The sequence below is a fragment of the Hippoglossus stenolepis genome, chromosome 11, assembly GCF_022539355.2.
Source record: "Hippoglossus stenolepis isolate QCI-W04-F060 chromosome 11, HSTE1.2, whole genome shotgun sequence".
Classification (NCBI taxonomy): Eukaryota; Metazoa; Chordata; class Actinopteri; order Pleuronectiformes; family Pleuronectidae; genus Hippoglossus; species Hippoglossus stenolepis.
The window spans coordinates 16,312,748-16,334,534 of NC_061493.1; the positions used below are offsets into that span (position 1 = coordinate 16,312,748).

The 21,787-nt window shown below is 43.3% G+C and overlaps 1 protein-coding gene across 5 annotated transcripts in view; it reads left to right on the top strand.

Moving 5' to 3' along the window:
* agap3 (ArfGAP with GTPase domain, ankyrin repeat and PH domain 3) overlaps positions 1 to 21,787 on the top strand; it is a 117,530-nt gene that overhangs the window by 78,411 nt on the left and 17,332 nt on the right. For 4 of the 5 annotated variants that reach the window (XM_035169608.2, XM_035169610.2, XM_035169609.2 and 1 more), the window contains exons 11-13: positions 1,018 to 1,189; positions 7,593 to 7,742; positions 13,195 to 13,350. In XM_035169608.2, the coding sequence (XP_035025499.1) occupies positions 1,018 to 1,189; positions 7,593 to 7,742; positions 13,195 to 13,350 (478 nt within the window). The remainder of the gene's footprint in view (positions 1 to 1,017; positions 1,190 to 7,592; positions 7,743 to 13,194; positions 13,351 to 21,787) is intronic. The other variant, XM_035169607.2, reaches the window with a different exon arrangement.

Sequence of the window (21,787 nt, forward strand, 5' to 3'; positions counted from 1 at the left end):
TGGTTTAATTTACAAGCAGTTATTAGTCGAGCAGCGCTGTGCTACAGTGATGTATGTAATTGACTGAACGGGCTATCTCTCGATCATTACAGCTATTACAGGTCACCGGGACAATCTATGAATCTATGAATCTGTTGACTTACGGAGGGAGGTGAAATCAGGCAGACAGTTACATTAGCACGGTAACAGCTCCGGCTCATTTGGAGCAGCGGAGCAGAGAAGGAGTAAGGAAGGGAGAGATGGAGGGAAGGAGAGAGGGAGGACGAGAAGAGGGAGGGAGGCAGACTGAGAGTGGAAGAGGGGAACCTTTAATTTCGCAGTCAGCCAAGCCATCCACACAATCACCTTCTGTTAATTCTATCTGCTACATCAATTAAATTGTTTGTAGAAACTAATTGAATGTGGCTTAATCACACATCTTAATAGCTTTGCACGCTTCGATCTGGCTGTTAATTCCAGCAATAAAATGAAATGAGAGCGCTCACTGGGTAATTAGCGAGGAGGCTTGGGAAAGAAATGAGTGCTTTATGATACGGTAATAAAGCAGAGGAGCCAGTGGGGGGACGGCAAAGGCCGAGCTCGCCGCTATCAGGGTCTTTTTCTGCTGAGCCCAATGATTTTCACCTTGGCTTCCCACATTTGGGCGGCAGTCGCTTTTAAACCACATCAAATGGGCAAATTGAAAGAGAATGAGACTGTTTGCATACATTAAGCCCAGCATCTCGCTGTTTGGAGCGTCGGCGTGGGCACAGGTGACGTGTAATGGCTTTACGATAATCTCCCCACTATCACACACCCTTAGCGGAGGGTCGAAGATGGGTTGTGACTAATGGGGATGGAAATTGAATCGTCTTTTAATTTGTTTTTCCCTCCATAATTCCTGGATTCTTGTTGGTACGCTGTGTATAATCACTCCCCTGAGTTGAAGGAAACATTTCAAATTATTTGGACTCTACTTGTGTCGAGTGCGGACCACTTACTGTTGTCGTGCTCTGCTTGTGTCTTTACTTGATCCAGGACTACATGCAGAACGTGCATGGGAAAGAGATTGACCTGCTGAGGACCACGGTCAAGGTTCCCGGGAAGCGACCGCCCAGGGCGGTGGCCACCGTCGCCCCGACGGCGAGTCCCAAAACCAACGGGCTGACCAAGGATCGCAGCGCCTTGCAGCTGGGCATCGGAAGCACAGGTACATGTCCCTGCCTCATCACAAGGCTGAAGGCCTCTGGTTCTGTTGCACTTTTTTAATTACCAAGACATTATTTTATGTTTTTACAAGAGCCGAAACATTTAATTGATCAATGGATGATTTAACTAAGAACTTAAGATACATATTTAAAGATATATTTTTTCCAAGTGTTAGGATTTCCTGCTTTTCTGTTTTATATCACAGTAAATCTTTGTTTTTTAAACGTTTGATCACCAGAACAAGGAATTTAAAATCATGTGCTTCAGGAAGTGGGGACAGTCATTTTTCATGATTTTCATAATAAAACAATTAATCGCTCAATTAAGAAAGTAATCAGCAGATCAAATAATCATTAAAACAGTGGTTTGTGTCTTGGAATTGGTACAACATTTCAGCTTTAAGTCAATTTTTGAAGTTGTCGTGCTGAAGTTTATATCAAAAGCACACGTGGAAGGTACAGAGAGGTCTCATAGGAAAACCAGTCACAGGTACAATATGTAATGGTTACTCAATGAGCCTTTTATTACTGTGCTAGTCTTCTATGTAGTCAGTTTGCGATTATTCATAAAAATGGCTCCCAACAGGTTAATTATCTTCTGTCTGTATGTTTCATTCATGCAAATCAGCTGTTTCATACCACACACAATGATGACTTAATGAGCATCTATGAGAAATCTATTAATTCTCTAAATTACCAAAGAGGGGATTAACATTGTGTTTAAACAACGCGTCCATGTAAAGGAAAATATCACAGAAAAGAATCACAGAGGTTGGTTTTCTTGCACTCTTTGACACTGACCTAGTTATTTGTCATCATCTGTGGTGGGGGGGTCACGGCATCAGAAACACTTTGGTCCTGACCATCGTGCCAGAGTTTCTCCACCGAACAAGTTTAAAAATAACCCTGTGCCACCGGAGGCTGCAGAGAGTGTGGCGGGCGTAAAAAAGGGTGGAAGTCGGTGATTGGATTTGAGGCTTAGAATTAAGAGTAATTAATACTAATTAGCAAAGTGATCCCCAGAGGGAGGCGGGGCCCTTCATCAGCTGTGAAATGGGCACCGTGCTTCCATCGCTCAGGCTGCGTCTAACCGGTTGAGAGCGGGTGCAGCGCCAGAGACGGGTCAGCCGGGACCGCTGGCGCCGTCCAGGCCTGGTTACTGTTAAACCTGGCCAAAGAGCTGCCACCGCTGCACGGGTTAATCACTCACCAGCAGAAAGATGTAGGAGTTTACACAGCGGAGGACACTGGACGGAGGTTGTTTCATCGCACAGACTGTTAACCTTGAGTGTTGGGTTGAGGGGGGGGCATCAGGGCGGACAAAAGCAGCATGAAAAACAGGCCAGATAAGGTTCTTCGGGGAAACCGTGCCAACTGGTTTGTTTTCTCCTTTAGTTATTTTTTTCTTCTTCTCAACAATGTTATTTTCTCCTCATGTTCATTTCCTGGACGAGACTCCTCGATGACAAATTCAAGATTCTCCGTTTCCATCCATTTGCGCATCAGGGAACAATGTGAGGGAGATTTGCCTTAATCTCCACTTAGGAAAAGAAAGGTTACAAATCACATCAGGTCTCTCTCCGGGTGGAGGACCCTTTTCTGATTATGCGATCGGGATTTTGATTTCATTAGACATGCAATTGATGAAGGGAACAAAGGGGTAATTTTTTATTCACGGCATCCAAATCACAAGCCTTGTCTTTGCCTTTGGTAATTCATTCATTCCTTAGATCTAAAGACCTTTATAATCACTGGGAGAAGAGGGATAGCGACGGAGAGAAGGATGGGCGGAGTGGAGTGGGGGGGGGGGTGCGATGGGAAGATGAAGAGGAGAGGTTGAGAAGACGGAGAGTAAATGAGAGAACGCATGCGCCCAGGAGTTTGCCAAGCGGCCAGGTTTAATTCCTTCGCCGGGCGCGGAGCGGAACCGTTTTAAATATGATCCTCCCTGTTAACACGCATCCTGCCGTGTCACCGGCGACAGATACATTGTATCAGAGTATTAATGGGCCCAGTCACTTTTAATCAATCCTGTGGGGGAGAGGGAGGCGTGTGGAAGAAGAGGTGGAGGTTTTAGGAAAGTGTTTAGCCCCGTCCGTTCTCACTCTGCGCCACAGTTTGTCTCCTGTACTCGTCTGTAGCATCGTAGAGTCCAACGCGTACTGACCATGCAGCAGCCTCATGGAACATCTGCCTCCAGCACTGGTGCAGTGTGTGTCTGTGTGTGGTATAAATGAAGGGTTCCCATTATTTTCTTTTGTTAAACACACTCTGGATGTAGTAGTTTTAGTAGTAGACTTCATATCAAATATCCTTACCACCTATCTTGTGTTCATTTGCACTGGAACTTTTATTTTTTATTATTAACATACCTGCCAACTTTTATATTAATATCAAATCAAAAGTGGATCTTGTTTTATAAGAGATTAGATCAGAAACATGTGAATTGTGGAATTGTAAATGTTTTAGTCTGGTCTGTTTTTTTAAACTACATTTTCAAAGCTCCGTTCTCCGGCTTCTATTGGGTCTTGTTTGCACGTCGCTTAGGACAAAGGCCTTTGCCAATTAAGTAAATGTAACATGAGCAAGAACATTAATTTGTATTTCCACTACCACCACTTATAGTAGAAGGAGCTGGAAGCTTCTAGTTTTCTGATTGCTTGCCTACTAGTTTTTTTATGCCCTCCATATGCCACAGGCACAGAGCGGCTGACTCCGAGCCCACTTCTACTCAAGGTTTCTACTGTTGGAAAGAAGTTTTTGCTCATGGGGGATTGTTTGGTGTCTTTAAATACGAGTATAGAGTATAGACTGGACCTGCTCTCAATGAAAAGTGCCCTGTGATAACTTATTATAACGAATAGGATCTACTTAATTTAATCACATGACTGAAATGTTGCATCTGACTGAAGCTGGTGCTTTCAGCTCTTGGTACCTGGCTGTTAATTGGCTGTTGTGACAACAAATATCCTTAAGATAAGCCTCAAGCTATTTTTTATTGCTTAATTTAATAAAAAATATGTGTAATAAATATACATATAAAGTGATTTTATAAATGCAGAATTACTCATTGTTCATTGTTCAATTTTGGATACATTTTTTTCATATTGCTTCATCTTTATGGAAATCACATCCAAAGTTTGTCACAGGGACACAGTGACCTCTGACAATTTAATCTACATTTCTTACTCAGCTCAAACAAATATCAATAAAAATCTGCAGTAAATATTTACATAAGTTAGGAATCAGACTAATGTGGATGATGTAGAGTTACTTTGAGGCACATATTGTGTGAAATGAAAGCATATAAAACCTAGGTATGGATATGAATGTCTGACTGGCAGCCGTGTCAGGGCTGGAGGGCTGCAACTGGGCGGTGGTCGGGGCGATGGCGGTGGATTACACACAGATGATGTGCTGCCCGGCCCACATTAGCATGAATGCTTCATTATCCCACTACTTGTACATAATGGCAACAACTCCACGGAGGGGTCAGGCCTCGTCACGGCTCATCAGCTCACTGACGGCCCGGCCTAAAGAGAAATGAGAAGCAAGGCAGCGCTGCTCCCCGCTAATCCATCGCCTCTACTTAACACCCCAGCCCTGGATAGCCTGCAGCTCACACACACACTATATAGCTTCTGTTATCTCTATATACACATGATGATACAGTCAGGGAGAAGTTCTCATTATCTGGGTTTACACTTTGTACGTTTTCGTTATTTCTGACGAGAAACGTGCAGAAGTTCATGTAGTAACATCTTTAATAATTTGTATCTTCCTTATCTTTATTGATTACGATTTTTATGATCGTATGTACACGCAGTAGTGCGAAGAAGTACACACATTCATTATTTAAGTAAAAATAGTAATACCACAATGTGAAAGTAATCAATTAAAATTGATTAACACCTTAACACCTCCAATGTAATTAAGTAGTATTATCAGCAAGATGTGATAAAGCACTCATTATAGCCTGCTTCCTCATTGTCTTATTATTAAATGTTAAATGATTTTATCATTAATACCTATACATAAATGTTCAAAACGCATTTTGAGTTGTAGCTGGATGCAGATTTCTTTACTTTAAGCTGTTGAGTTTAATCAATACAAATCCATGATGTTTTTTAACTAATCTAGCGGTCAATTAAATTAAGTGCTATTAAATATTAGCCATTGAAATACTCAAGTAAAGTTGAGGACAGTACTTGGTTACTTCTTCTTCTTAGTTACCACTGTCTAGATTTCATACAGTTTCAAAGCTGGATGGTTGAGTTTAATCATAAAATTAGATATGATGTGGATATAATGATACATTGATGAACAGAAGCATTGATGGAATTGGGCCTTGTATAGGTTTGATGTTGTGCCCTATACTTTTAGCAGAGGATCATAATAAAATCACAAACAATCATTTACCATAATGTTAATTAAAGAGATGTATTACTTCTGTCCAACTAAAAGGTTTTCCTGCATTATAGTGTTTTTTTTAATTGTTTTTGAACATTTACTAGATTGAAATGAAATGACACTTTGGTTTATTTCTACTTGACCCCATCCAGCCATTAGATCTGATCCTACATTGCAGTACATCAGTCACTACCACAGTCCACTGTGTAGCTCCAGTGTTAAAGCTGGAGAACACATGGAGTCAGGCCTGGCTGGAGCTGGGAGTACACTGCTCTTTTAATGCCACGAGCTGATTATTTCTCCACTGTAATTACATTATCCTCCCCTTTATGCAGGAGTGGTCTCTGGGGACTAATGGGTACAGCCATGTATAATTCATTAATCATTAGCATCCAATTTGACAATTAGACCTGATTGTTGAATTTTGAATATCAATCGAAGTTGCCTTGTAGTTATAAGAGTTTTTTTTTTTTCCTTTATCTTTTTTTATGGCATCATAGAGTCAAACTTTGGGAATAAAAATTGTCTGATATGCAGCGTTTTTGTTATAACTGTTATAACAATGATGATGATCAAACATGTAGTTGTGTAATATCAGGTCTCTGCTGACAACAAAGCAACACGCAGCTCTGCTTGTTTATTAAATCATATTTTTAAATGCCCTTAATTCAGTAATGATACGGGCAATCAGAGGCCTTTTTATAGACGTCCTGAACTTATTTACTGGATCGCTCATCCATCTCCTTTTTTCAAAAACAAAGTTCTACATTTTCTTTCCAGTACCCCTACTCTTCGTTCCTGTTCCCCTCCTCCTCCTCCGCTCTGATTTCAGCATGCTAATTTAGTCGGCGCTCCTCAGCATGATTCCCTCGCTCTCTCCCCCGTTCTCGCTGCGATTCTGCTCCCTCCCCTCTGGGACCCGAAGATTAATATTCCCGGGCCCAACAAGATAATTACTGATACTAATTAGACATGATTATGTGAATTTGATACACTTATTACTCTAGATAATGAGTAGGACATATTATCCTAACAAGCACCCGTGCCGCTTAGTTTACTTTACACACGACCCGCACACTATATTTTCTGTTATTGTCACCTCAATCAGAAACTGATATTCTCTTGTAATTGTTGAATAAAAGGACCTGATGTGTGATACCTATAAGATAAAGAAAAACATCTGAGAAATTACTTTTTTTTTTTTCGAAATGTCACTATCTATTTATCTTATTAAATTTGATTAGTTTTTCCTTGTAGCTGTGTAACCTGAAGATTTAAGGTGATAGATATTGTGGAAATTTATATTCTATCGGGTAATTTATTTGTAAACAACCCATCTTTTTTTTTAGGTGATTCAAAATATTTGAAATTCAATTTTACAAAAACAAATTCTGGGGGGAAACACCCTAATTATCAAGTTTGGAATCAATTATTTTATTTCGGTTTATTGCATATTAAAGCTTAAGCTGTTATTCGGATTCCCCTCACGTGCCTGTGAAATGTATCTATGGAGTTTTTCCGAGTAGTTAGGACGAGTTGTAGCGGCTGCTCGTGAACAGGAGGGAAGGACCTCACATGGCGCAGCCTAGCCCATGAATTAGTAAAGAGAGCCAGGCGTCCGTGGCTCGCCTGATTGGAAGTTGGGGAGAGAACGCCTGCTGACGCCAGTGGAGATCGATGTGGCAGTCAGAGGGATGAGGCGAGATAATTAGCGTTCAGAGTGTATCTTGTTAATTAAGGGCTAATTAGAGGCAGAGGCGGAGGGAGAGCGCTACTGTGTGTGTCTGTGTGAGGAGGGGGTTGTTTGACAGAGAGATTTGCACAAATAAGGTGGCAGTGGCATTAAAGTGCTGTAGAAACTACTAAAAAACTCAATTACATCATTGTCACTTCTTTACAGACTTTTTTCCTTCAAAGGAAACAATCAGTCAGGAAATCAAACATAACGTGAGAAACCAGGACTCATGTTTTTGGTTGTTGTCTCGTGTTTTCCAGGTGCTCCTCACTCCAACAGCAGCTCGTCCCTGCAGACCGGCGGCTCGGTGTTTGGCGGCAGTAAGGACGGCATGCACCAGCGCTCCTTCTCCGTGTCCAGCGCCGACCAGTGGAATGAAGCCATCAACACCAGTACAAGCAGCGGAGCCCGTAAGACCCTCTACTCTCTCATCCCAAAGTCTAAAAGTCAGATATCACCACCTCAAAGACGAGGAGCTCAGTGCATTAAAAAACAAATCAGAACGAATCTGAACTAGAACTGTGGCGTGACGGCGACGCCATTTCCTGAATTTCTCCGACGTGCGTAACAAGCCTCATTTTCATAACGAGGTGATCATGTCTGTGATCGCTGTGACCTTTTTGGTGGCAGCTCTTTGATGGAGGCGCCGTGCTCGGAGCGGAGGAGCGGTGACGGTTAACTCTCCGCCATCGATGCATCTCCACTCACTGCCTCGGTGTCACATCGCGCCCTGTCACTGTACTTGAGTGAAATAAGATAATACATTCACCATGCATGTCTGCCCCCTCCCTGCCTCCCTCCGCAACTCCCCACCCTGTCTTTACCTTCCATCTTACTCTCTGCTCCCTCCTCCTCCTCCCTCTGTTTTCCTCTTTTCTTCCGAAGAGGAAAATGAATGCTTTTCGGGGGTACCATTCATCACCAGTTATTTCCCTCTCTTTGTGGTTGGCAGTAAAAAAGCACTTAAATGCACATCAACAGAATAACAGTCATTTCCATGCATGTTTGCACTCTGGTAGTTCTCATTAGCGCGGCGGCGGCTCCCTCCCTCCCCATGGGCTCCCAGGGGCCCCGGCAGTTTAAAGAGCGCACTTTATGAGCGCCGCTGGAGTCCAACTGCATGGCCCTCGTGGTTCCGCAGACAAGCCTGTCTCTCATTTGGAGCTGCCAAACGATCAATTCTGCCTGGACGCAGGCACTTCCATCACCCCCTACCCCTGCCTCCCATCAGCAGCATGCCCAAAGCAGAATTACTTAGATTCGTGGGGTCCTCAAATAAATGAGAGCAAGTGCGTGTGTTGGGTTGTGTGTGTGTGTGTGTGTGTGTGTGTGTGTGTGTGTGTGTGTGTGTGTGTGTGTGTGTGTGTGTGTGTGTGTGTGTGTGTGTGTGTGTGTGTGTGTGTGTGTGTGTGTGTGTGTGTGTGTGTGTGTGTGTGTGTGTTTTTTTAGCTGTTTGTCTGTGAGTTTTTGCCACAGAGAGTGTTTGCATCTGTATTATAATGTGTGTGTGTATGTGGGTGAAATATTGTGTGTGTGTGTGGGGAAGCTGGTCTGCAACGGACAAATAGAATTTCCTAACCGTCGCGGTCTGGACAAATAAGATGACTCTAGAATTTCTCATTTTCTTGTTTGGGAAGCTGCAAAGCTCTCAATATTAACATAGCTCATTAACCAACATCCAGACTTCAACTAAATCAAATCCACAATCTGCTCCATTATTCTATTTCCTTCAATTATTTCCATGCTATACTCTTAAGGTAACCACAAATGAGCTCCAATGAGGCAAATGAGCTGAAAATAATAGTAGAAACGTGGTTTTTCTTGTCACATGATGGATCTGTCGTTCGTCCTTGGGAAGGAGTTTCTCTGTAATCGGTGTGTAGTCAGTGCACGCGGTTTAAGGCCTGTAATGTGCACGGGAAGCGCCAAAACTTTTTCTCAGAACGACTCGTTTTTATGTCTCCAGACGACTGAAGGATCAGAATCAGAGGACGTGTCTGCAGTGCGAAGCCGATCAGAAAACACAAACCTGATTGAAATGCGACCCTCTTATCTCTCATCCTAATGTGCCTTCAATAATCAATAGAGGGTGTTCCGCGGGGACGGGGGCTCATGTCTTGTCAACTGAATTGACTCGAACCAAGCCCAATCACTCCATTATCCTTGGTGAAGGTTGCAGGTTAAAACAAAATGTGATTCTGAGATGCAAAAACAGCAGATTGATGATTCGCCGGAGAATGAATGCGTCTTAGCCAGGTAACCATTTCCATATTATTTAAAGAATGTGCTCATTTGTAAACCTATTGGCAGAAGCAAGAGGTACTAACGTCGCTTGAATATTGAGCGCAGATTTTTGATTAAATCCCGGCCCAATTTTTCCATTGCTTGCATTCATACAGCACCATTCTTAATGCACCGCGAGCTTGTTTAGATGCTGCTCTCCTCGGTACACCTCAATCTTTGAACCTGAATTAAAAGCGCGACGCTCAAACAGCTGCCGGAGCGATGTGATTGGATTGTCGATGACAGGAACTTAAGTCAAAGTGTGAGTAATGTCACGTTCACAACGTCAAAGGATTCCTGCAAATCAGTGCCCTTCATAGGTGCTCATTCAATAATGAATTCAATATCATCCTATGGTGAGATGATGGAGATGTTGCAGTTCACGACCTGAAAAATATAACAAATGAACTTATGTAGAAATTGCCGATTTGTTTTTAAGCTTAAAAAAGAACTTACTTGTTTCACATTTTTACATTTTACAAAAAAGTGACTCAGTCGGGACTAGAACTGAAATCTTTAATTGATTAATTGATCAAGTTCAAAATTATTCTGAATCAGTTTTTAATCTCAACAAGTCATTTCAGTTGATTTCCAGCAAACATTCGCTGCTCCAGATTCATGAGAAAAATAATGGATCAAATAATGATCTAACACTTTACCACATGAGGTTAAATCCAGACTATAATGATAAATCTGCGCTCATTAGGACGGTTTTAATGGCCAAAGAAAAGTCTGCATCACCTGCGACTCGCCGGCTGCACCGCGTTCATTCCTGTAGCTTTTTTCTCCTCTTAGTTTGCATATCAGGACACAGGTAGTTAATGCACAGATAGCCTTTTCCTGTGGCACTGTGTTTTATGTCTCGGCCTCCTGATGCGAGGGTGATAGCATGCGGGGCGTTTGATTTCTACGCCGGGCCGTAATGAAGTTTGACATTTAGTTTGGAGAGAGCAGCGGAGCGCGATCAGGCCTTGATTAGCGCGCTCTAATTGAGGATAATAAGGGGAGGCGGTGATTGTTTCTAATTTTTGCCATTAATTGCAGCTGTTGGTTTTGATTGAGGACAGGCAGGGCTGCCATGTCAAGGGGCCTGGTGGAATCATAGTGCTCCTCACCCAAAGCCTCTTGAATAACAATGAAATGACTCCCCCCCTTCTCTTCACCCCCCCTGCCTCGCTCTCCCTCACCCATTCCCCCCCACCCATTCTCATTCATTCGCAGTTTGGCATTGGTGAAGGCAGGAAGCTGTTAGCGGCCCCCTCTTTGTCTTACCCACAGCCTTCATCCTGAAACGTGTTTAAACTGTCATCTCCGTGGTGGGAGTATAATGCAGTGTAATCACAGGTTAGGCTCCTACCTATTCGGCTGCCCAGGTGATCTCAGCTGAGTAGGAGAGAGACTCCTGATCCCAGTGTGCTTCATTACCCAGCTTGGTGGCTGATGGCCCTCATACACGCTAATAGCCGGCTAATAACGCCACTGTGAATCGTCTACGCGCCGAAACAATCCAGTTCCAACTTCATAATTCTCAATTTAAGAAATAATCTGGCAATCATGCATAGCTCAGAGCGGAGAACCACTTAAAGGCCGGAGACTTCACATCATATAAAACCATCAGAATGCTTTTGCTTTGTCGCTCGCTGGTGTTTCCAGCTCCATACCTTCATGTTACAGACATCTTAAAGGCTGATTCGTGCAAACAAAGGGAGAAATATCACCCAGTATATGTTTCAGGTGCCGGTTGAGCATGGCCGGGGTCATTTTCCACAACATTAGGGGCAGAAATTGATAATTAGAGGTGTTTATGACACGGCCCGGGCCCCCGAGGGGCCGCCCTCCCCTTTAACCTCAAGCGACATTAAACAAATGCTGCCTGTCACGTCTGAGGCAGGTCGGCGCTCGCGTCTTCCACCCGCCATACGGAGCTGTGCTGGCGGGACAGACGCTGGGATGGAGAGGGAGGAGGACGCAGAGGGTTGGGGGTGGGGGGGGGGTTGCACATTGAGGACCCCTGTGCCCCCAGCTGTCTGAGCCAGCTAATGACTCGTCTCAGGGGGGCTGTTGTAAGAGAGCAGGGAAATTGAAACAGACGCCTCGGCTAAGAGCTGCTACATGTGTGGCTGTGTGCTGCCATTCAAATCACCAGAGAGCTTAATGTATGTAACAGCACACCCACCAATGTTATGTTTATTAATGTGACGGCATATAATCAATATTACTATTTTTCAAGTAACACATGACTATTAATGCTGAAATATTAATGCTAGGGTCTCTTGGCATCTGACAAATTACAGATGAATTTTGCGATATTTTTTTTTTTCCCCCACAAATTAAATTCTTGTAAACATCAGTTCCCATCGTGATGGATCTGAAGTTGAGTATGGACGTAGCAATGTGTTGTCTCAGGTGTTGTCTCCCATATTTTGCCCACGCTCAAACAATGCGTCCCGGGGCCTCCAGAGCTCCACTCTTCCCTCACGTTAGCATCGTCAGTCCCCCGCTGAGCCCATCTCCCTCCTCCAAGACAGCCCCATCTCCCTAAAGGTAATGACCGAATTAGGCCTAATGTTGTACACTGGCTAATGGCACACTGCCGCACATTATAGCATGTGCAACTGGCAACGACAACAGCAATAATCCCTGAGCCCCTTGTCCTCCTGCACTCCACCCCTGGGGCTGGGACGGTGCACGGGGAAATGAATGGAGTTTGCCACACTACAATGAGCTTTTGATGGGAGACAATGGAGGAGGCTGCCAGCCCCACACAGGGTGGTAAGAGGAGAGCAATATGGGGCCCATCTACTGGCCCTCCCTTCCCTCCTTCCCCCAGGCCCCTGGCCCCCACTCCCAGATTCATAATGGCATCCGGAGGGGGAAAGAAGGGAAAGTGATGTCAAATGTCAGGAAATCAGAAAGATGGCAAGCTGACAACCCCCCTCCTATCGTCCCATGCCTCCTATCCCTTTGCCCAACGGTAGCACAGGTTAATATCACATTTATAAAATCACTTACAAGAAACAAAGCCGGCTCTTAGCCCCCCCTGTCACTCCCTGACAGTCATATAGAGAGCTTTGCTGCGGGCTAACTCAGGTAACCATTTGTTCACTGATGGCCTCATACCTGTCCTCCATCTATAGCCCGAGTCACACAGTTACTTTTGGAGCACTCACAGCCATTTCCAACTCCACCGCTCATTTGTGATGTGTGACAAGTCTGCCCCTGTTTTGCATGAGGCTCTAATAATGTCATTCATTATTCATGTTCTGTGTCATTTCACAATGATGCACAGTGATGCACACCTCTCCTCACTTTCCCTTTAAATGGTCAATCTTGAACATTAACACATTTATTCCCGTGTAAAATTTCTTGGTGAATGAGCATAACATCTCCTAACTGGAAACTTAAATGATCTGGACAGAGCTTATTACCCATATAATACTAACCCATTAGTGGGTCAGTATTTAACTTTAAAAACACAAGCAATTTACTTTATGTTATATTAGTTTGATAATAATAATAATAATGATAATAATAATAATAATAATAGTTATGGTCTTTTTTTCCGTTTGTCTCTTTCAGCTAATGGGATGAGTGATCCAACAACTTCCAGCGTCGGCAGCGCGACCAGTCCGAAACTCGAGCCGCCTCCTTCGCCTCATGCCAACCGCAAGAAACACAGACGGAAAAAGAGCACAGGCATCACAAAGCCAGACGGCTTATCTGCAGGCAATGAAGGTACAAACAAAAAATCACGCTGCTGCTTTAATTTTGAAATTACCAAAACTTCTGCGGCAAAGAAGGAATTGTTCACGGGTTACGCGGGTGGTCGAACATTCACATATAAAGATTAATTATTTTATAAATCTCTATGTGGAGCACAAGAGAGTGAACCCCTCGTGAGTTTCAGTTACTTCTGCATATGCAAAATGGATTGTGCTGAACACAATAAGCACTTTATTGTGAAGCCAGTGAGGGATCTTGTCAGTGGAGGTGCACAGACGACACACAGGCTAAACCTGAGCTTTATGAGCAGCTCCTTCATGAGGCTCTGAGCTGGTGGGTTGAAGAAAATGGTGAATTACTCAGTGAATATGAGGAGTGAAGGGAACTGCTGGTGCTGAATGAGACAAAAAGTAGAGAGTTTCTACATTAAACTGCGGAGAAACTTGTTCGGCTTATTTCTATGCATTTGTTCTTTCTTTTTATTGAATCGAGTGAGCCATAAAGCAGCCACTCACCGATTCAGTGATCCACTGATCAGATTTCTCCTCTCATTATAAAAACAAATATTGAATCCTCTATTTTCTGGCTGCCTTTGTCTGTGAGGTACATAGAGGTATGTAGTTGTGTATCTCCACAGTGGCCCCCTGCGCTCTGCACCGTCACAGCCCCCATCTCTTTTTACTGCCGTATGAATGGCTCGATCTCCAGAAGCCGTTGCCCTTCTCAGCAGGGGAGTGGCAGTCGGCTCTCCACCCAATTAATAATGATTCTCCAGCCCAATGATGAATTGAGTGCCCTAATTGGATGGCATTGTGAAAACACTGAGACGCATTTCAGAGGCCATAAAACTGATGTCACCAGAGCGATGATCAATCAACAAGATTGATACGCTGGATAACAACAACAATGGCATTGACGCCCCCTAAATGGAGCTTAGCATTTATAATCATTATACTTTTTTATCATGGTCTCTGACAGCTGCTCTTTAAAGTCTGAATGGGTCTGTTGACCACATTGTTGTTCAGAGCGAACATCATCAGCAGCTCGGAGATAAGTGCTGTGAGATAAGTGGTGCTGTGCGAGGCCGGTCCGGCCACGCTCCAGCGCTACTGCCCCAAGTTAGTTTGTGATCGAGTTACGCCATTGGTCAGCCACCCGATGTTTGGGAGTTCTCTCATTTACTGTCTCTCTTTCAAAATGAACTGGCACAAACACATTTAATTATCTGACACCTTTTAGGGACTTTTTCCAAAATTGCTCCCGGCAACAAATCTTGTAACTTTTGAATAAAACTTGATCTACTCTCCACAGAAGAGAGTCCACCAGTTTAGCCGTGATGCAGGAGACACCCCAAAAGCTGCAGCTTTTAGACATGCACTGCTACCCCTGAACTTTTCTAGACTTTACCCAGAGGAGCTGTTAATGTGAACGCAAATGTCCGAATCAGTGGAACCGGACATAAAACTGACTTTGCACTGCCAGCTACCTCGTACAAAGTCTGTGTAATGTCCGACTGAGCCGATCAGGGCTGATAGAAGTCGGGATGCAAATACGAAACAATGGTGTCACTAAGATGGTCTGTTTTAGTTCCACAATGGTTTTCAACTTCATCCTACAATGAAAACCAGGCTTCCGACCCCAAAATCGTGTCCTTCACCTACAGATTCTGTTAGGAAGTTGTAGTATGTGGTCACATCAGCATCAGTAGTAGTTGTCATAGTTGGACTCATTATTTACATTGTGATCATATGTGATGAGTTGCTTTGTAAATACAGAAGCAGTCTGCAGCTCCCGGCAACTTCGCAAACCTGGACTCTTTTGAGGACGTCCATTCCTTCACTTTTATTTGACATTGCTTAGCTCTTAATGGGTGTCTCCTGGCAGAATTACACAGTCACATTAAAGCACATCGACTGAGTGATGGCTGGTATCACCAAACATTATCAGATCTCGTTGATAAATGTCCTACATCCACCATAACCCAAGTCAGAGGAAGTGTGAGAGCAATCAGACTGGAGGAGGCAGATTGCAAATGTTTCTCACATTATCAAACACGCTCACTGTTTTCTATCTTTTTCATTGTTCTCTGTGAGGTTTTCTATTAGCATCAACTTGTCTGTTCTGCTGAATGCTTTGGAATACAGACATATCACTTAAATATTGGATTCGCCCACGTCTGGGATGTGAGTTGTGTCTCCCAGTGAAAGAACAGGCGCGAGAGAGAGAAAGAGAGAGAGAGGGGAGGTGGGATCCTTGAATAAATTGCTATCAGTTTGTCTCATTTACGGGGCAATCAGAAGCGTGCAATGCAGGCTGAAATTGAATTTTAGTAGTTGTGAAGCATCATCAATCAAAACAGTGTGAGCGTCTTAAGGTGAGAAATCATTTTGGCCAACATGGAACGTGTAGGATGTTCATGGGAAGAAACTGTAGCTGCGCCATTATTTCCAAATGTGGCACCACAGTACTTAGCGAGCCTCCTCTGCTTGGCTGCTGAAGTGGCAGAAAAATCACACATACAACCTCATCTTCCTTGTTATGATTATAAAAGGCTAAAGAGCAAACAATATTTGCACATAAACTTTCAAACAGGTCTTAAAATCCCCTTTAGGGCCTGATCTTACACTTGGCCCACAGAGTGACACATTGTCCAGCAGCCATGTTGATAAAATACCCATTGCATCCATCTGAGTGCTCATGTGCGTTTATCAATTTATCAACAAAAACAGTATTTCAGTGTTATTTTAAGGGCACATCATCAAAATAGTAACTATAGAACAGCACATGAGAGCACAAACCTCTACCAGCGTTTCCTTTTAATTATGTAGAAAGTGGCGGCTGCCAAATTCTAATTTGTCACACCGCAGTTTCTTAATGAAGCAATAAAATGTTCTCATAATAACTTTAGAGATCTCTAACTTGGGGTTTTGCTCCGTGGCTGAATTCTATAGCTGTGTGCGGTGCTGTTTGCCATGTACTCAATCGCACTATCCTCCATAAAGTTGTAACCGTCAGAGGTGGAGCAGCCGAGTGCAGCAGGCCGAGGCAGGAAGTGACGTATTAACTCTGCTGCAGAGATCACGTGATTTTCTTAACAACACAGATCGTGTTCACACATCAACTTCTCCTGGATTTGTACGAACATTATACTAGGAGGCCAGGCGGAGAAAATCTGCACTCACTCGGACATTTGCGTTCAGACATGCACCTCCTCCGGAGAAAACACGGTGGAACTGCGGAGTTCAGTGCACGTCTGAAAGCAGCTATAGGTGCAACTGCTGTTGTGCAGGAACCCGTAGGTGGCTTGCAATTTATTTAGAACTTGTCTTTACTCTTTAGTCCGTGCACCTGTCCCTCGGAATCTGTTGTGCATGAGAGCAATGATCGTGCCCGTGCATCCCATGGATTGAATGAATTCTGTGTGAAACTTAATTCCTTGATCCGCCCATTTACTCCGATCCTTTCTTTCCTGACCTTCACCACATCCCTCCACCAAGTTTTGTGGAAATCTGTTCAGTAGTTTTTTTGCATATTCTTGCTAACTAACTAACTAACAGACAAACAAAACACAGGTAATAAACATGTGGCTACACTTACTGCCTGTTCACCTGCTCCACCTCAGGGAGCTTCGGTGGAATCCTTTCATCTCGAGCACAAGCGAATCGGTTTCATCTGCAGACGAGCATTCTTTCTTACTACCTGCAAATCTGCCCTTAGAATTGTAACCTGCTATGGTGCAAGTGCAACTAAACCAACATGAGTGGATTGGGACACACCCTAAATGCACTTTCTCCATGTGCTTCAGACCGCTGCTTAGGTTGTTTAAACACAGCCTATGTTGTATTGGCTATAAAAAGGAACTTGCGCTACATCAGTGTGGAGCCATATTTATTTCAAATCAATGTTAAAAGCTGGATTTGAATCGTTCTGAATCCTGTGTGACGTCTGCACTTCCACCAAGGATATGCACAACGGACACAGTCCCTAATATCCTATGCACTGTCAGAGCTGTGTGCTGTAATGAACTTCTCATGTGCTTAAAGAATGATGCAGGATGCATGGCGAGACAACTGACAGCCCCGTAATGTGTTTCCCAGCAGCCACCCGGCGACGAGCTCTCTCGGTGTGTCGCTCGCCATAAACCCACTGGAAAATCGATGGCCGATAAAGAGTTGTGTTCAGGGGGAGCCCCCTCTGATTAATGCAGACTGTCAGGGAGCATCATTAATGTATTTCTCTTTTAAAGAAAGTGTATCAAATACTCATTGTTTTTGGGGGGTTCCAGAGAGGGAGGAGCAGGATCGGAGGGAAGTTGTGTCGAGAGCCTCCTTCCCTGATGCTTAGATATTTATGGATGAGGATATTTACATGTGCGAAGGTCACAGAAATCAGGGAGAAAGCAGGAGCCAAGTGTTTGTCTCAATGCTTCTAATGTAAAGCAGGTGTTAAGGTCTTGATTTACATCTGCATCGCCAGATATGATTTGATGCAATTTGAGATGGAGACGTCACATTTAGCCAAATCTCATCATTTTTGAAAACTTAAATAAAAACTAGAAGATAACAGAAAAAAGGAAGAAAGACATGCAGCTGTTATGAACTCACTCACATAACTGAGGCTGTTTAACTTTAATTTTTTGCAAATTCTTAATTATTTGAAAAAGGACGATAAGAAAATAACTTTCATGTTTAGAGTAAGTGAATCCGTAAATTTAAAAGGGTGATGATAGGGTTAATGATAATCTTCTAGACACACTTAGCAGTCAACGATATTACAACCTCTCCTCAAGAATTAAGTTTAATTAAATAGTTTGAATCAGTGATTGAATGTGACCAGAAAATTACAAAAATGCACATAATATATGTTTACATGTTTTCACAATTGTAAATATAGCAGTGAAATCCCTGTTTAAAATTAAATGTATTGTCATTCTGCTCAAATACACAAAACAAACAACATCCCTGCACTGCCAAGGTGCTTAAATGAATATGCAGTGTGAATAATATTGCATTACTGTGAGAATAATAGAAGGTTGAAGAGTAGTTAGTTAACCAGCATGTTTCAGCTCGACCTCTTCATCAGAGTAACAGAATAAACGAGCTGCTGACAGACCCATTCATTAACTGTATGAAGAAGAGGAGGAGCATCATACAATCAAGCTGTCTGGGCTGTATGTGGGGACGTAAATGTCCCAAGTCAGTTGCTCCAGATATGTTCTGCAGTTTTTCCTGTCAGGCCTCCGGTGAAATGTCCACAAAAACATGTGTGGCAAAGCTGAAAAAAAGAAAAAGAATACAAATACCTCAGGATGAAAAGGAGGGGCCATAGCACGCGTAGAAGATGATGAAGATGTCAACTGGGAAAGACCAGGAGATTCAAGAGCTTTTAACCATCAGGGCTGACATTGGCTGATATGCTATAAACAAAAACACGTGATTTCTGTAGTGGAATTTATACGTCCTGCCTTCTGCATGACCTGGAAGATCTCCTACTTCTTTCTTCGTAATTGTAAAAGGTAAACTCAAGAAGATGTCTAGACCCAATTTTCTGTTAATCAGTTTCAACTGGAAGCATCGGAAAAGAATGGAAAAGGCCTTCAAGTGTGTTACTACAAAAGTTTTCAAGGTTAAATCAGAAAAAAAACAGCATCAAACTAAAATCCTAATGATTCTGACTCGTTTACTGATAGAGAGCATGTGTCCCCTTCCCACTACGAGACAGATTAACCTGCGCCTACTGTCAATAATCAATAATAATGTGAAGTTTGCACTGAGAGGACAAGTTAATCCAGTCTCCTATTGTCCTGTTCTTTAGTAAACTAAGGGTTAATATCCTCTGGAGTCCAGCTGAGGATTAGGAAATGGAGGTTTAACTGCCTGTGCTAATGGTGGGTGTTTATCTCAATACTTTGTTTTGTCACTCCCCGACTCGCTCTCATTTCCGAAAGCTGTCCCTGGAGCCTCCACTCTTTGTAATGGCTTAGCTTTGTGAGCGCCACAGAACGGAGGGAAAGGAATAACAAGATTCTCATTTGGGCTCCATACACACTGCCCACAGATATATGTATAATTGGTCCCGTTTTCATTCGGCTCTGTTGTTAAATGCACTAGCTATTAGGCTGGTGGTGTTGGTGCTGATTTCATGTGTTTGTTTATTGTTGGAAGGTGTGCATCTTGTTTGTGTGAGCATGTGCGTGGGCCTGTAAAAGTGCTCAGAATCGTGTGTGTGTGTGTGTCAGATAGATAAAGAGTGTACTCTATCTCTCTCTCTCGCTCTCTCTCGCTCTCTCTCTCTCCCTCCCTGCTCTCTTCTTTCTGAGTTTGGTCGTGGTTCCCCCGGGGCCCCTGTCGCAGTAATGGCCTGCTCCTGATTGCTCTGATACAGGTTAGGAATATTGGCTTTAATGATGTGTAAAATGAGCAAGCAGTGCCTGTGACATTTACAGATGGCACCGCCTTGGCCTGTTCTTCCCAACTGCTCGTTAATTCACGGGAACGGCGAGCACTTCTTTAAGTGACTGCCTGATGCATGCATACGACACAACAAAACACGTCCCGCACCACAACAATCGCTCACCTCCCGCACCTCTGCACCGTGTCATCATTTCAGCCAAGTGTTCACACACAAATGGATTAAAAAAATACGAGGGAGTCCTCAAGGCTAAGAGTTGTTTGCTAAGTCCTTTCCGAGGGTTTTTCACGCCGGTCCTCCAGAGGTCTTTGGGAGGCTTAGACAGAATAGATGCTGCGTTGCTGCCTGCTGTATAGACAGCCCAGCTGGGCTGAGCACCAAGCCCTGAGGTGGTAATCTGGTCCACAGGTCCTCGGTGGTGCATCTGCTGCACACGCACAGCAAAAGAGGGATCACCGTCCTCGGGTCACCCTCTTACCTCTCACGTTCCAGTTTGATTTTCAGGTCAAAGATGTACTGTACCTACATGATTTACAGTTCTTTAAAACTGGGAAATTGTTCCTTTAATGACAGCGATTAACTCAGAGTGTAAAAAACTATTTCAAGTAAATCTCATTTAAAAGAAAAAGTATCAAAGTTTCTAATCACTGCTGCTATCAACACTCCTCTGGAGTTTTCGAGCACCTAACTGAGACGTTTGGTATTGCAGCTGCCTTGTAAGGTTTAAAAACCCTTTGCTATAACTTTAATATAACTTGGCTGTTCAGCCATTGTTCCCATTAAAACCATGTTTTCATGCTCCAGCCATAGAGGCCTTCTTTAGGGGAAGTTACATTTATACCGTGTTTAATTCTTTGTACTAATTCATCAAGCAGCATTTTACTGAAATATTAGATATTTTACCTTTTTGGGCCTGGATCATTGTATGTTATACAGCACCTCAGCCAGTACGACTCAAGACTCTGTACACGGGGCGTCCAGTACCTCACCTGGTTAAGATGGCGCCTGCAATGGCTGCAGGTTCGGTTATGACTTGAGCCTTTGCTGCACGTCTTCCCCTGTTTTTTATACAACCTCAGCCAGACTCTTCTTTTGTCTGAAGTCAAATAGGTTAGAAACGCTTCATCTTTAACAATGAATTATTCTCAATAAACTCAACATATATTTTGTATGTACATTTCTAATCTGTAAGCAGTAACTACAGCTGTCAGATAAGACGGTTGTGTACATTTTCTTAATTTCTTTATTAAATACTAATAAGTAAAGTACAAGTACCTCTAAACTTCACTAGGTTAATGTACTGTCACTGCACCCAGTAAACATTGAAATAGATCTACCACCTATTTTGTTTCGCGAGGCAGTCATTTATTATTTCACTTTATTGAATTGCTGTGATGTTGCTGCCAGAAGCCATCAAGCACAACATCTGTAACTGAGCGGTTCCCAAACAGTTTTATGATCCTTGTAAATGGTGGACGACGACTATCTTTATCCGTTCATTCCTCTTTGTAGCTCTATGGCCATTACACTCTAATTTCCTTTTTATTATGCCATGTTAATTAAGGAAAATCATATTTCGCTCATTCTTCACAGTTGGCTCCCCCCGTTGCCTTTAAATTGTGTTCTTCCTTGTCCGCCCACTCGCGGAGTCGTGTTAATTTATTTGTAATTGGCACGAACTTGTTGATTGTGGGCTCGCAGACGGATGTGGTCAGGAGGTTAATGCTTGTGTTAATGTGACAAGGTGATGGTTCCTGCGCCGGCCGTTCTCTAACTGCAACCATTGAGTAATAACAGTGGCGCTAATGGCCCTTTTACAAGCTCATCATGGCAGGTGCCTGTAAGACGACGGTGATACCTGTGACATGTTGTTCCGGCTCAGATTTAACATGTGTGTGTGATCAGCACTTTGACCTACAAGCCTACATGAGCATCAAGGAGCCGAGTAATGACGATACCTGTGTCACACGTACAAACTTCCCCATCTGCACAGGCTCCTCTGTCTCTTTAGTGGCCACCGCGTCCCATGTGCATTACT